The following is a 13260-nucleotide window of genomic DNA, read 5'->3' as shown; positions in this document are numbered from 1 at the left end:
AATATAGCTTTTCTCTTGTATAGCATGCTATGGCAGTTACTAAACCTGAGATAACAAGAATATACACCAGAATAACCAGAACCTATGCCAGTTCTTCTGTTTCTGATGAATGTAATGAGGTCTTCAAAGAGTAAAGTGCTTTTCTAAATACCATCAACTCCAGTCTCTAACAACTTCTCTGGACAACCTATTCCATTGCCTCCCACCCTCAGGATGAAAAAATTTATTCATAAAATCTATTCTAAATCTGCTACAGGCTCAGCCTGTGATTATTCTTGGCATTGCTTCAACCCAGATGCAGCATTTTGCACTTCATCAGGTTCATGTGGGCCCGCCTTTTTAAGGCTGTTAAGATTCCTCTGGCTGGCATCACTTCCCTCTAGCATGTCAACCACACCACTCGACTTGGTGCCATCCAAGAGCCCGCTGAGGGTGCACTCAGTCCCACTGTCTATGTCACCAACAAAGATGCTGAATCATGCCAGTGCCAACCTCTGAGGAGCGCCACTCATCATTGATCTCCTTATGGACGTTGAGCCATGAACGCAACTCTTTGAGTACAACCAGCCAACCAATTCCTTCTCTACTGAGTGGTCCATCCATTGAGTCCATGTCTCACTAACTTAGAGACGAGAATGTTGTGTGAGACAGTGTCCAATGCTTTATCACTTTGTTCTTTCTCTTCCTATCTCTTCTTGCTTTCTCAGGGTGGTCTTATAAAAACGATCTTTTTGTCCTCCAGATATGCCTACTGTTAATTGTTCCTGTCTTAGTCCCATTGGGAAGGATCACAGCAACATGCACTGCAAATTTGAGGGGTTTCTCGCATAACAAGTGTTGAATCTGTAGAATGTTTGTTAAGTGGAAAACTCAAAGATTTTCACAATAATATCCCTGTCTCCAATTATCTATGCATAGTGCAAGCTCTTGAAACCAATTCTTTGCCTTTGTTCAAGATCACTTCTATACTGGTTCCTGGTTTATTTGTTCACTAAATAAGGTTGTGAATGTATGAGGAGGTAAGGCTGTGAATATATGAGGTGGGTTGATTTATCCTGCTGGCTGAACTTTCCCCATGCGTTTTATCTCTTGGTAACACTGATGGTGATTGTCTGATTGGTCTGTCACTGAAAGAAGGTTGAGAATACTTCAGTCCTTTACAGAGTAGCTAAGTGTTGGGTATCTGACTGTATCAGGCAGATGATGATGTTATAGAATCATAGAATTCTTTAAACTGGAAGGAATCCTCACAGGTCAGCTAAGTCCAAGTCCCCTGCAATGAACAGGGACATCTACAGCTACAGCCAGAAGAGTACCATCAGGTATTTGTCAGCTTTATATGCTTGTGCAGAACAAACTGCATCCTTCCATGCCCCATAAGTGCAGGCAATGAATCATTCCTTGTCAAGGAGGAAATGGGAGGCTCATCCTACAGTCAGGAAATCCATTTAAATTAAGAGCCATGTTTCAAAGCCCTCCTCCGTTGTCATCTCATCCACGCTTCCCCTGAAGTACTTTAATAAAGAAAAGAGTGGGAGTGATTGAGGTAATAGAAGCCATGTTCCCAATCTCATGCTAGTGATGGAGGTTAAATATGTTCCTACAAATGCACCTGACCCCTTCAGATGTGTGGGTACATAACCTACTTGTCTGTAAGTTATTATAAACAAGTTGCTTTGCAGGACTGAAATTCTTACATCTTTTCTATGGCTCATTGTACATGTGAGTTATTGGAAAATGTACAGAAGGGCAGCTCATTCTTTGTTATAGCAGGGAGAGCGTTACATCTGTCACATAAACCATATGGTTCTATATCATCCTTAATTACTGTCATTTACGCACACAAAGGCAGATTAAGGAGGCATGTCCAGTAAATTATACAATGGCAATTTTAGGAAGCCTTTAGAAAATGGTAAGCGGTTCAATGAATGGCATGTTACGTAACTGGTAGAAAAGCTAAGAATTGTATCTGTAGTGGTATGAAAGGGAAAATGCAGATTCTGTATGCCAAGTTCAGCATTCTCCATTTGGAGAATTTACCTATAATTTCTTGTTACTGTTATTACCTAATATCTTATTACTCTTCATTACCTTATTACTCTTAATTCAGGAAAAGAAAAAAAAAATGTTTCACATGCTTGGCAGAAGAGTTTCCTTTAATAATGTTTAATATTTAATAATAAACAGGAGACTTGATTTTAAAAAATGTCTAACGTTGTCCAAAGAAGAATCTGGACAATTTCAGTCTGGAGAAGAGGAGGCTCAGGGGAGACCTCATCGCTCTCTATAACTACCTGAAGGGAGGTTGTAGTGAGCTGAGGGCAGCCTCTGAAGATGTAGCCTTCCATGTTATCCAGCAGCAGCCATCCATTCAGTGCAAAACGCAGCCATGGAGTGGGGGTTTGTTTTAACCAGTGGGAAAGAATGGTCAAATTAAGCTACTTGCAGAGACAGTGTGTTTACATGTTGGGTACTCAGAGCTGAACAGGGCAGTTCTTGGCTCAGTGTACCCGAGGCTATCAGAAAACAAGTCGCCGTACCCAACAATGTATTAATTCAATGAAGCCTGCACTGTAGCAAACAAATATTTTGCTGCTAGATTTGTCCTGAGAGCCTATACTTGCTCTCAGTTTTGTGGGGAAAAATATAACAAAATAACAAAATAAAATGTAGGGTTTTTTTTTCCATTAAGCTCATATTGCAGCTCTTCTCTCACTATTAACTTCATCCCCGTAAATTCTCCAAGGGTTTTATGAGAAAACTGCAGTGGATCTAAGCTTCTCAGAGGTTCTTCCTCTATGCTTCTCTTTAGTTGTGTTCTGCCCCCACTGCAAGTGCAAGGAAAGTGCCTCTGGTTTTACCAAAGCATGCATGTGCCCTTAGTAGTTGAGGTTCCCGGCTGGCCAGGGCTCTGTAGCTGTCCTTTCACAGCAGGAGAGCGCTGAACACTAAGGGTTTGTTTTAATAAAATACAAGTTAGAAGGTGAAAGAAAACCTGGATGAGTACTTATCTGGCCTCACAGCTCCCCAGAAGCAACCTCACTCTTAATGAGCTTTTGGCCACTTCTTGTCTCTGAGTTGACTTGTGGGGAGATGAGAAGAGTGTGAAGGGTAGCATGAGTTTGGGCTGATGACTGCAGCACTGCATGGGCAAGGTAAGGTCTGACCCTGCTTTTGGGGAGGCTTCACTTAACCCATCCTGCAGCAGCCAGGAGGAAGTGAGCAAACACTTCTTCCCTGCTGCCTGACCGCACTTCTGTAACAAATCACAAACAGCTTAGTGAACTGTTGGCAAGGAAACAAGAAAACAGATAACATCTGTTAAATATATGTACTCGCATGCATGCATGGGCACACACAGAAAACAATGGACGGGTGGCCAAGGTCAGAGCAGACAGGATATGATAGTCCCAGGTGAACAGCTGTACTTGCCTGCAATAGTTTGCAGTATAGTACCCAGCCTCTGCATTCCCACCTTGTGCAGGAATGCAGAGGGGGTAAATCCTTGGGGTTTGAACTAGGATTTGGAATCATATTATCATAGAATGGCCTGGGTTGAAAAGAAGCTTAAAGGTCATCTAGATACAACCCCCCTGCTATGTGCAGGGTTGCCAGTCACTAAACCAGGCTGCTCAGAGCCACATCCAGTGTTAGATCCATCCCTATCACACAGGCTGCCAGACCAAGTTCAAACCCAGCCTTCTCAAGATGAAATCCACCCATCATGGTGTGCCAGCAACCAAAATGATGTTCCCAAGTAGCAAAGCATGGCCTCTTCCTGTGAGCTCTTCCTGACTGCAAGGACCTTGGGGATGAAGCCCATGAAATGCTGGGCAGGATCCCACTACACAGCAGTCAAACTTCTTTCTGCAAGGAAGAATGACAGCACTTGGTTTTCCATAATCACGTTGTTGATTTTAAGGGTGATACAGAACTGATCAACAGAGAACATGCATGGTTTCATAATTTAAGAGCCTACCCTGAAGATCTGTGGATGCTGCCCATATTACGTAAGAACCACATTAGCGCTGTGTATTTTCTGCTCCATTAAACCAGTGCTTTATTTAGTTCCTCTGATTTCAATACTGTTGTAAAACAATACACGTGTGTGCTCCGTGTGCTCTTCCACTTCTTGCTTTAGTCTTGTATTCATTCCAGAGAGTGTTGAATGTAACCTTAACATTCTACTCAAGATCAGCGTGTTCTCATTTACTTTTCTCTGGGACAACAGAAACACCATGTAAATATTCATCAGGAAAGAGAGTCTGAAGAGTTAACGGTGAGGAAAGAGTGTACAAGCAGAAGGAGGTTTTGAAGAGAAAGTGTGTGGCAGACAGGAATGTTTACATGGGGGTGGGTAGCAAATACGAGACATGGATGAACTGAGAACAGGAACTGGAAAAGTCAGTGGAACAGAATGATGTGGGAATACATGGAAACTAGATTGTATAAAGGTTGTTGTGGAGAAACACTGGAACAGGTTGTCCAAGGAGGTTGTGGATGCTCTCTGGGCAGCCTGGTCTGGTGGTTGGTCAACCTGCACATAGCAGATGGTTGAAACTGAAAGATCATTGTGGTCATTTTCAACCCAGGCCATTCTATGATTCTGTGGTTTCCAGAGGAAGAAAGTCTTATGTGTTATGTGAGGCTGTCCTGAAACAGTTTGACCCTGGATGAAATAACCTATAGTGTGTGACACATGTGTTGTTTTGCAGAGGGAAGTGTCACATTTAGAAATATTACAGCTGCTATAGCTTTCTTTTAATCTTGATATATTTTTAAGTAAATTAGCCATACGGAAACAAATTGAAAGAGCTTTGTTGAGTAAGAATGCTGTTTCTCCAATCACCACAACCTGACTTGCACCAAATAAAATTATCTTCAATGGGAAAGAAAAGACAGAGTGACTTTAAGGACAAGACCTTTCACCATATGATTATGTGGAAATTAGGGGTGGTGATCCTGCCAAGGACCTCCAAGCACTGCATGAATAGAAGGTAACAAAGAGGCAAAATATTGCATAAGAGCTCCCTGAGAGACAGCTCAGCACCAGCTGATCAGGGGAGAGGAAAGACATGACCATGCTTCAGGAGCAGGTCACACTAGCTGCAGGACACTGGGGGTTTCTCCAGGCTCAGGATCCATGCACCATGCTCCATCACTTGGTGCAGACAGCTCTTAAATCTGCTTTTGTCCTGCTGCTGAATTCTCCCTTGGGGTGATTGCCACATTCACAACACAAAGGGCAGGGCAGGACCTTGCCATAAGTCAGCTTGTATTGGTTTTCATGTAACTCTCATGTAAAACAAAAGCCTTCCAACTATAACACTGTTTGTTCAATGAGATACTTGAATTAGCACAGCTCTGCATGCAGCCTCTTTCTGGAGGGAATGCTGTACACTCTCTGTCCTTCAAAAATGTACAGACTGTTAGGATTCACTGCTCTACATACATTTAGCAATGGTTTTGATCAGTAATGCACAAGTATAAGGATTGCTGATCTACTAAACAGAAGGGCTGGTAGTGCCTTTTTCCAGAGCAAAATGAGGTCACGAAAACAATTCATCTGACATCGGAGCTTCTCTCAAACAATGCACTTTTTGTTTGTCGAGCTCAAGGGAAAGAAAATGGCTACTTAAAAAAAGAAAAGAGTGGACAATGCGAGAGGGCAAGGTCTTGATCTTATGCATCACCGCTCTGCAGTTGGTGGAGTGAGGTAAAGAACAGGCCATAGAAATATATAGCCGTTCCATTATTTTGTGATTCTCTCCCATGTTTTCATGTCAGTGGGAAATTGCAAGTAGTTCCCTTAAGCAGCTCATAAACACAAGCAGTAGAGACCATTCGGGTTCTCCTGTAGAAAGGAAATGGCCTTTGATCTGTCTCATATAATCCTGACCTAGGACCGTGTGTGACTAACAGATGACTGATGAAGTTTTCTTTATTGCAGTATGATATCGTTGGACATTCAGGAGATGGCTACAACATCACCTTGGTTGAGAATGGCAAAGTTCCCAAGAACAATAAGCAAAGATTAGAGATTCTTAAGGTAAGCCCTGCTAACAACCTATGCTGGGTAATTAAGGATTTTATGACTGCAAAGGATAAGAAGAGTGAAATAAAAGGACAGATTAGAAAGCAGCAAGCTGGAGCAGAGCCTTTCAGAGTCTGTGCCAAAATAATGGAGGCTAGGTATGCCTTTTTCTGGTCTGCTATGTTGTCAATGTGTCATTTTGACTGCTTATCAAGGGGTATAGGAAGTTCCAAACATTATGCATCCCCTAATGCATCATAAATGAATATTTGCTTCCTTCTGTGCCAGCCAAAATCAATGTTTATTCATAAAGTCCTCTTACGTATTTGCATTTGTCTATGTTGTGCACACAGGTCATGCATGCTCATGCTCAGTTCTGCATGAGTGGAGATCATACCTTGGAAGGCACTGAGCACGCCATTCGGGAAATTGCCAAGGAAGACGCTGATGAGTATTTTGTTATTGTCTTGAGTGATGCCAATCTGGAGCGATACGGCATTGAACCAGCAACGTTTGCCCAGGTCTTGACCACCAACACTCAAGTCAATGCTTTCGCCATATTTATAGGGTCTTTAGGAGATCAAGCAGATAGGTAAGTTTATTTGCTATATTCCTAATATAACTGTTTCCATTCATCATAAAGCTAAACTGGAAAAAGCCCCATGTAGGAAGCACTTCTATGCTGAATGGACCATGGAGCGCTGGCACAGGCTATGGGATCTCCTCCTTGGGGATCTCCCGGAGCTGCCTGGACGTGATACTGGGCACCCTGCTCTGGGTGTCCCTGCTGAGGCAGGGGATGGAGCAGAGGGACACAGAGGGCCCTGCCAGCCTCAGCTGTGCTGAGATGCTTTTAATACAGTGAAGGTGCTGGTGCTCTCCACTGTAGTTTTTGATGTACTAGAAAGAAGCAGAGCTTGTGCTGAGGAGATTGGTATGCAGGTCCTTGCAACCCTCCTTTGTGACCTGCTGATACAGAGCATTCTGAGCATCTGAAGGGATGACTGAAACTTTCCTCCTGGAGGACTTGGCAGAGATGTGATTCCTCTGTAAGTGCCCAGCATAAGGTATGAATGGATGTTGGCCTTGGAGGAGTCATATAAACAAGAAAAGCTGGAGTTCAAAGGTCTTTCAAACTTCCAACAAATTTGACACAGATACTCCCCTTGTGTTAGAGACCTTTGGAGGGTCTGAGCCAATATGCTTGCTCTTAATCCTACTACATATATTCCTACTTGAAACTCTTAGGGTACAGGGGGAAAATAATTCTGTCCGAGCTGATGTTCCACATCTACCGAGGAGCAGTGCACACAACAGGAAGCTGCAGCCACAAATAATAACACTGCTCTTTCTGCTTCTGTTCACGTTTTTGACAGCAGGAGAGTGAGGCATGCCCCGGAGGGAACTGGCCCTCAGTATGTAGTTTCAATCGGCAGAGGTTTGAAAGAGTTTGAAAGTTACAGCTGCACTGCCAGCCAGCGTTAACCCAGTCTGCAGGTCTGTGCATCAGAGCTGCATTGTGCGCTGTAAAATACCACCATTCTGATTACAGTCACAGAATGCCCTTATACATCTGCTAGTAATAAATGAGGGGGGAAGAAAAAAAAGCATTGACCATATCCTGCTGTGTAAGGAGAGATCTTGTAATTGCCGAGCTCACTGGGTATGGAAAATGCACACAATGCTGTCACTAAGATGCATCTGTGTATGTGGAAGGGCAGAATTAGACAAAGCCTTCCTGTAACTGCTGTGGGGGAAGGACAAGCAAATTCTTTGCAGCAGCTTTTTAAAAACTCAGTTTCAAAGTTCAGCTTAACTTATCATTGGAGTAATGGTGCAGAGCATAAAGTAAAACTGGTTTAAAAAGCAGTAAGAAAGTCCCTTCCAAGTTTGCTGGCTGGATGTGAAGGAGATGGATTTAGTGAAGTATGTCTTGTTTAGTTTTTTGTTAAGGGAGGTTAAGCTGCGAATAAGAATGTGTCAGACTAATATTTGCTCAGAAATGTCTGTCCATCTAATCTGCCTCGGTCTAGAAGAGGAAATACAAAGAGCACATTTAGAATCACTCGATGTGTGGAATTGAAAGAGCTGTGAGTTCAATCAAACTGGGGTATTTAGAGTAAGTAAATATATGCCTGTCTGGAGGATATGTCTTGCTGCCATCAGAACACCAGATGGGTTAATATGTTGTCGAGACACCGGTACCTTAATCAAAATACATGTTATGCACGTCAGAAAGAGGACATGAATAAAAACTAGAAATAGCTCTGATTGTCTTGCTGAAAGGACCTCAGCGACCCAACTGCTTTCAGTCTTTCCTCCCACTGCTGCTTTCCCAAGCCTTTAATTGCATGGTGACAGCAGCACAAATGACATGTGTTGGCAAGGTATTCAGAAGGAAAAAGTCCCTTCTGAAGGAGCTCCAGCTTGTGGTAGGGGACGTAATTGGAAATGGTAATTCTGTCGTGTCCCTCATTCTGCATTGCAGGCTGCAGAGGACTCTGCCGGCTGGACGCTCCTTTATTGCCATGGATACCAAAGAGATCCCTCAGATTTTACAGCAGATCTTCACATCAACCATGCTGTCAAGTGCCTAGCCAGCACCAATGCCACGGTGCAGGAATTCAAAGAAGGAATCCACTCCTGCTGAAGATACGAACTCTACAGCTGAGAACTGTCAGCTATTAATAAAATACATCCTGTTCTGTAAGCAGCAAACCAACCCTAATCTTCGCTACAGCTCCACCAACTTCGTGTGTCCAAGGAACTGCAGTGAGGCTGAGGTAAACCTCAGGCTGGCAACACAGTGTATGTTCTTCCAGAGGGACAAAAAATAAAGTGCGGTTTGTGATCATTACTCTGGCGGATGGCTTGCCAACACTGCAGCATCATCTGGCATGGTTTTACTAACATGGTTCTCTGGGATTAGATAATATTATACAAGGCAGAATCAGACAATCTGTTTCAGTGTTTTGGGTGTATATGTTCGAATGCGTAGTTAACTCCATCTCTAATTCAGTCAGGGCTGTTCTCATCAGGAAGGAAACCCTTCCTTCCTCTACTCTTGCTCTCATGTCCTGGTGGGCACTGGGGCTTCACCACTGGAGGCTGGGAACAATGGGGCTGTTTGCAAACACTGACTGTCACATGTAGACATTCATTATCTGATCAGGCACGGTGCTCAGAGATGTCAGATCTAGATAAAGTGGCTGCTGAGGAGGAAAATAAATGTCCCTTTCAGTTCTGCCTGTGAAAAGAAAGGGGAAGGGCTCAAAACGGTCTTGAGAGCCCACCTGCCAGCATGTCCAAGGAGGGGGTGACTACAGCATCTCCTTTGCGTGATGAATGACAAAATCCTGTTTTCCTTTAGCCCAGAGTCCTTGAGATGGCCTTAGTATCTGGAGGTGCCTTTGTGATTGGGAGACAAGTAATTGTTATCAGTTTGCTAGAGCTCCTTCGTGATCTGCATTGCTTGGGTCTTTTGGATATGAAGTAAGGACAGATCTGGGCGTGAGAAAATAAGTTATTATTTTATAAAGGCAAAATAAGCCCTTTTCACTTTAGCAAGATATCTGTGTTGGCGTATAGTTCTTTAATATCCAGGATATCTGTAAAGATACTTTATAATTCAGTTGGCTGGTGTTCGGCTTGTCCTATGAGGTGATAATCTCTATATGCTAATCTCTGTATACTAAAGAACAGATATCTTACAGTGCATCAAGAACACAGGAATACTTGAATAATTGAATTTATTATTTAACTAAACTGGGGTTCCATCATCTCTGATAGTCTGTCCATATTAGTTGAACTAGCAAAAAGTCAGGGGAAGTGCTCAAAAACATGACAGAGGAATTACAATACTTCTAATATTTATTTTAATCCTAAGGTTACTGAAACTGCATTCTGAGCAGTATTTTTGAAGAGTGAAATGAATCTGATTTTGTTAAACATAACCATAGGTGTTTGGAAGGGTCCAGTTTCTGGTGGCCATTCCCTACCGGGTGTCCTGCAGCAGCCTAACTGTGTAACCTGATTAACCTGTACCCAAGTCTGAGTGCCCCAAGTGTCATATTACAGAATCATAGAAGCACAAAGAGTGGTTGGGTTGGAAGAGAACTTAAAGCCCATCCAGTTCCAACCTCCTGCCATGGGCAGTGCCACCCAGCAGCTCAACTGCCCACGGCCCCATCCAACCTGGCCTTGAGTCTCTCCAGGGATGGGACAGCCACAGCTTCTCTGGACAGCTTTATGCTATGTACCCCAAAATGTCCCAAAAGGAGGATGTGTAGGATAGAAGGCCTTTTTCAGAGGTTTCTGGGATTGTTATGATAAATGTATACGTGAGAACAAAGAGGTTAAAGATGTAATTCCTGTTTGCAGGAAGTTGGGAGGGAAGCACTGGGTTGGTCCTGGCTGGGACAAATGCACACACATAGACATGCTCACGTACACACAGACATGGCTGCTTAAGGGAAGCACTCATCAAAACATAAATATCCTAGTCCCGTAAACACAGTGTGAGATAATACATGCAGCAAAGAGCTGGCGTATTAGGAATCCTGTTATTAAACATGTTTACAGTGGAAATCCCTTCAGCACTTCTGCTTTTAAGTGCCTTCAGACAAGAATCATTGCAGGACAGTAATTAGCACGTGTGCTGTACACCTCCTAGGTTACTGTTAGCACTGTCATAAAAACTGATGTTGATTCAGGGAGGCTCCACAGTAAATTCTATTTGTTTGGGTAGCCTTGTAAATCACTTTTAGTGTCACAGTATTTAGGCCATCTTTCAGAGCTTTGGCTCTATTCTTTGTTTTGGGACATTCTGTTGTCTTTCGGTTCACATTTCACAGGTCCACAGGATGTGGCCACAGGGCAGGCACTGTAGAGAGCTGGGGGCAGTGGGAGAGTCGTTTTTGGTGCTTTCTGAGGGGAAGTGAATGAACACTTTAACACTTATTGCTGTCCGCGTTTGACCTGAGAAATGTATAGATGTGTCACTGAGGGCCATGGCTGGTGGGCATGGTGATGATGGGCTGATGACTGGGCTAGCTGATCTTAGTGGTCTCTTCCAATGGTAATGATGATTCTATGATTCCAGCGCCTGTCACACAAGCAGCAGTGGGCCTCTTGGACTGGCAGTGTGTCTCACTACTCAGCTTACAGGAACATGCAGCCTACACTGTCCTTTCATGGCCCTGAGACTCAACAGTGCTTTTTAATATGCATTTATTTGTTCATTATTATTGACATACTTAGCAGTAATGTGGCACCAGTGAATTCACATTGCAGTGCAGGCACCAGTGCTGTTTCCTTTGCTGGTATATGGAGATGTTTTCAATCTCTCACTGTTTATTATGGTGCTTTTGTGCTAATCTAATTGTACTGTGTGAACAGAACCATCAATTGGAGCGGGTCCTGACCTGTCACTACTGCCTTCATTGCTCCAGTCAAATCATTAATAATTATAACTACCTCTTGCAATGCAAATCTTTGTCTAGTTCTATCTATGCATGTCATGTTTATTCTTACTAAATATTCATTTAGAAGGAGTATAGAGTTATTTAGGGTTACTGTTTAAGCCAGGTGCAAATATATATTTTTCACAGAGGGTGGTGATGCATTGAAACAGGTTGCCCAAGGAGGTTGTGGATGCCCCATCCCTGGAGGCATTCAAGGCCAGGCTGGATGTGGCTCTGGGCAGCCTGGTCTGGTGGTTGGCGACCCTGCACACAGCAGGGGGGTTGAAACTGGATCATTGGGGTCCTTTTCGACCCAGGCTATTCTATGAGTCTATGATTCTATTATATATATATAACTATATTACACATATATACATAACTCTATACCTATAGATACAGCCCAGACAGATGTGCTTCCAATCAGAGCCAGGAACATTCTCTATGTAAGAAGGTGAGCAGCCTGAGGTGCCTCTAAGCGGATACAGGGTATGAACAGAAGTGTGGGAGGGATGGATGCTTAGGCTCTGGCAGTCGCTTCTTTTTCCCCTGTTGTTCTTTTTGCAGACATCAAGTGTCAAGCACAGTTGTGGCTGTCATGATAAAATTAAGAGTAAAGGCCAGAGTTGCCGATCAAATACACTGGTTAATATTCAAGCAAACAGGCGTACAACAGGAGATATAGATGCTGTATTTAAATATTAAAACCAACCTGATGCCCAGCTGGGAGTACAGTACACAGAAACATCAGAGCTCTTCTTCTAAAAGTCTTCATTTTTATTAATGAGTATAAAACAATTAGTGAGATGGTTTGGACAACAGGAAAAAGAAGAACCTTGCAGTTGTGCTGTGTGGACTACTGCACATTATTGTGTTGATTAATAAATAACATGCCCATAGAAGTGAGAATGTACAAGCTATTGAGTGAAAAATAAACTTTCTAACTGTGGACTGAACACAGAGTGCTGACTTGAAATTGTGATTGTTGTACAGAAGCTCTATATTAGAAAAGGCTGAAAATGCATTCAGATCCATTTTAGTGTGAATAGGTTTGTCTGCTGTAGGTGGGAAGGAAGTTCTTGTTTAGCTCCTCACTACTTCTGCTTCTGGAACAAGCATGTCCATGTTGACCTCTTTATTGCATTTCATCATTTACTGTTCTTTCCGTCAGCACCAAGGAGAGCAAACTGAACTTGAGGGGAGCTCATGGCACTCAAGGGGACCAAAGACAGCTGAGAAGGAGCTCTTCTAGGATCTCTTTCAACCTGCATGCTTGGGCACACGCTTTCTTGGCCATTTGCTTTTAGTGGTCTCATTTTGGTCTTTGTGTCAGTCCCCATTTGTTTTCTTCTAACCTTGTTTATGTTGTCTCACCTATTTTATCAAAATGAGTTCTGTTCTTTTGCCTTCCCGGTTTCCTGTGGGTTTTGTTTTTGCTTCTGTTTTTGTTTTCCAGATAACCACAAAATCGTGTGTCTACCCACCAGCTCATGCTGCTCAGGGTCCCATCCTGTCTGGCCTTAAATGCCTGTGCCAGTGCCTCAGCATCCTCACAGCAAAGAATTTCATCCTAATATCTAACCTAAGTCTCCCCTCTTTGTCCTGTCATTCTCCTTCCTGCTTGTAAACTCCCTTCAAGTACTGGAAGGCCACAATGAGGTCTCCCTGCAGCCTTTTCCTTTCCAAGCTAAACAAGCCCAGTTCCCTCATCTTTTCTTCATAGGGGAGGTGCTCCAGCATGGACTTCATCTTCTAGGAGCTAGGCTT

The 13260-nt window shown here is 43.2% G+C and overlaps 1 protein-coding gene across 1 annotated transcript in view; it reads left to right on the top strand.

The window, feature by feature from the left end:
* Positions 1–12439, top strand: part of VWA8 (von Willebrand factor A domain containing 8) — a 162925-nt gene extending 150486 nt beyond the window's left edge. The window contains exons 43-45 of the mRNA XM_072358299.1: positions 5951–6049; positions 6388–6626; positions 8523–12439. Of these exons, the coding sequence (XP_072214400.1) occupies positions 5951–6049; positions 6388–6626; positions 8523–8631 (447 nt within the window). The 3' untranslated portion in view covers positions 8632–12439. The remainder of the gene's footprint in view (positions 1–5950; positions 6050–6387; positions 6627–8522) is intronic.
* Positions 12440–13260: the final 821 nt, after the last annotated feature.

The sequence above is a fragment of the Excalfactoria chinensis genome, chromosome 1, assembly GCF_039878825.1.
Source record: "Excalfactoria chinensis isolate bCotChi1 chromosome 1, bCotChi1.hap2, whole genome shotgun sequence".
Classification (NCBI taxonomy): domain Eukaryota; kingdom Metazoa; phylum Chordata; class Aves; order Galliformes; family Phasianidae; genus Excalfactoria; species Excalfactoria chinensis.
This window is presented reverse-complemented; position numbering and strand designations above follow the sequence as displayed.